Source organism: Sinocyclocheilus grahami, unplaced genomic scaffold, assembly GCF_001515645.1.
Source record: "Sinocyclocheilus grahami isolate Dianchi unplaced genomic scaffold, SAMN03320097.WGS_v1.1 scaffold9729.1, whole genome shotgun sequence".
NCBI lineage: Eukaryota > Metazoa > Chordata > Actinopteri > Cypriniformes > Cyprinidae > Sinocyclocheilus > Sinocyclocheilus grahami.
In genome coordinates, this window is record NW_015512809.1 from 1 (window position 1) to 1,326 (window position 1,326).

The 1,326-nt window shown below is 42.6% G+C and overlaps 1 protein-coding gene across 1 annotated transcript; it reads right to left on the reverse strand.

Moving 5' to 3' along the window:
- Positions 1–39: 39 nt before the first annotated feature.
- Positions 40–1,320, reverse strand: LOC107578320 (DNA replication licensing factor mcm2-like; the record flags this gene model as incomplete). The annotated part of the gene is made up of 4 exons (XM_016264286.1): positions 1,299–1,320; positions 999–1,218; positions 658–865; positions 40–280 (listed from the first exon to the last, which is right to left on the reverse strand). Coding segments are annotated over exons 1-4 (679 nt in total), but the record flags the coding sequence as incomplete, so codon positions are not given.
- Between the last annotated feature and the right edge of the window lie 6 nt (positions 1,321–1,326).

Here is a 1,326-nt window from a genome sequence, read left to right on the forward strand (position 1 = left end):
TGGCTATAGAGGTTTTGAAGTCCAAAATTAATAGTGAACTTCTGATGCCACCAAACTGTTGTCTGGGATGAATGCAGTGCAGATCAAGCTTCTTCATTAAAGGGGATTTGATAAATAATTTATTCATCAGGGTCTGTTGACTCACAATCTCGTCTCCAGGTTTGCAAGTGTCCACCAAGTCGGCCAGCAGGATGGCATCTTTGGAGCGAGGCAGGCGGCCCGCCGCCACTTTGCCAGGACTCTCCTGAATAGTGATACGCTGGTAGTTCTGGTACACAGTCTGTGAAAGGAAAGAACCTTAGTTAACATCAGAAGAAAAAAAGAAACCGCTGCTTTCTGCTGCTATGGCAACAAATGAGATGGCAAAAGCTGGTCTCCTAAGAGCACATTTACATAAGCAGATAAGCAAGGACGCAAAGAGAATTTTCTTCAAACATGTATTAGTTTATTATTGAATAAGCCAGATTAAAGGTTGATTAACCGCCACTTGCTAAATTCTGTTTGGATCAGATAAAATAAATATAGATGTCTTTAGTTCCCTCCCCTCCCAAATCAGTAAAAAAAAATAATAATTAAATCCACCGCTTTCTTTAAAGATTCAACCAAATACATTATACTCTAAATTGCAAATCCCACAGAAATGTTTTCCTCACGCACCTTCTCCATGTTGATCTCAAACGGACCGAGTGACTGACACTCGGGACAGGAGCCCGGCTTCACCTCCTGGTTCTGGGACTGGAAGAAGGGTCCCAAGATGAAGTTACACTTGTTACAGTTGTATTTCACCATACCGAGCTGCGGCAGAACTCCAGTGCAGCTGGTCACGACACCGCTGGTGCGGATTAGCTGGTTCAGGTGAAGCTGCCTGGAAAAAAAATACAATAGTTAATAAATAAAATTGCAAATAAGTTACATTTTTATTTCATCTTATTTTTAATATTTAAATTAACATGTCTAAAATGTATTAGGAAAAACTAAAGAAGTGGAGTTGTTCGTACCGGAGCGATCGAAGTTCTTCCACCAGCGGCAGGTTGCCGATACGGACGTGGATTTCGTGTGCGATTCTATCGTATTTGGGGTACATTGCCAGCACCACCTCTTTAGCGGCTTCGTCAAAGATCTTTAGCATCTCGGCAGGAGCCTCCGGCAGAAAATACGCCAGCACATGCTCTCTGGATGCCAGCTCTTCATAGTTCACCAACAAACTCTCTTTGTTTTCTGTAGAAATCACAGAATATCAAGTCAAGAATCAGCTAAATCAATAATACGGTGCTCCCAAATGACCGTCCGCCACCCACCTTTGCACATGTCGCTGATGCGCTCTTT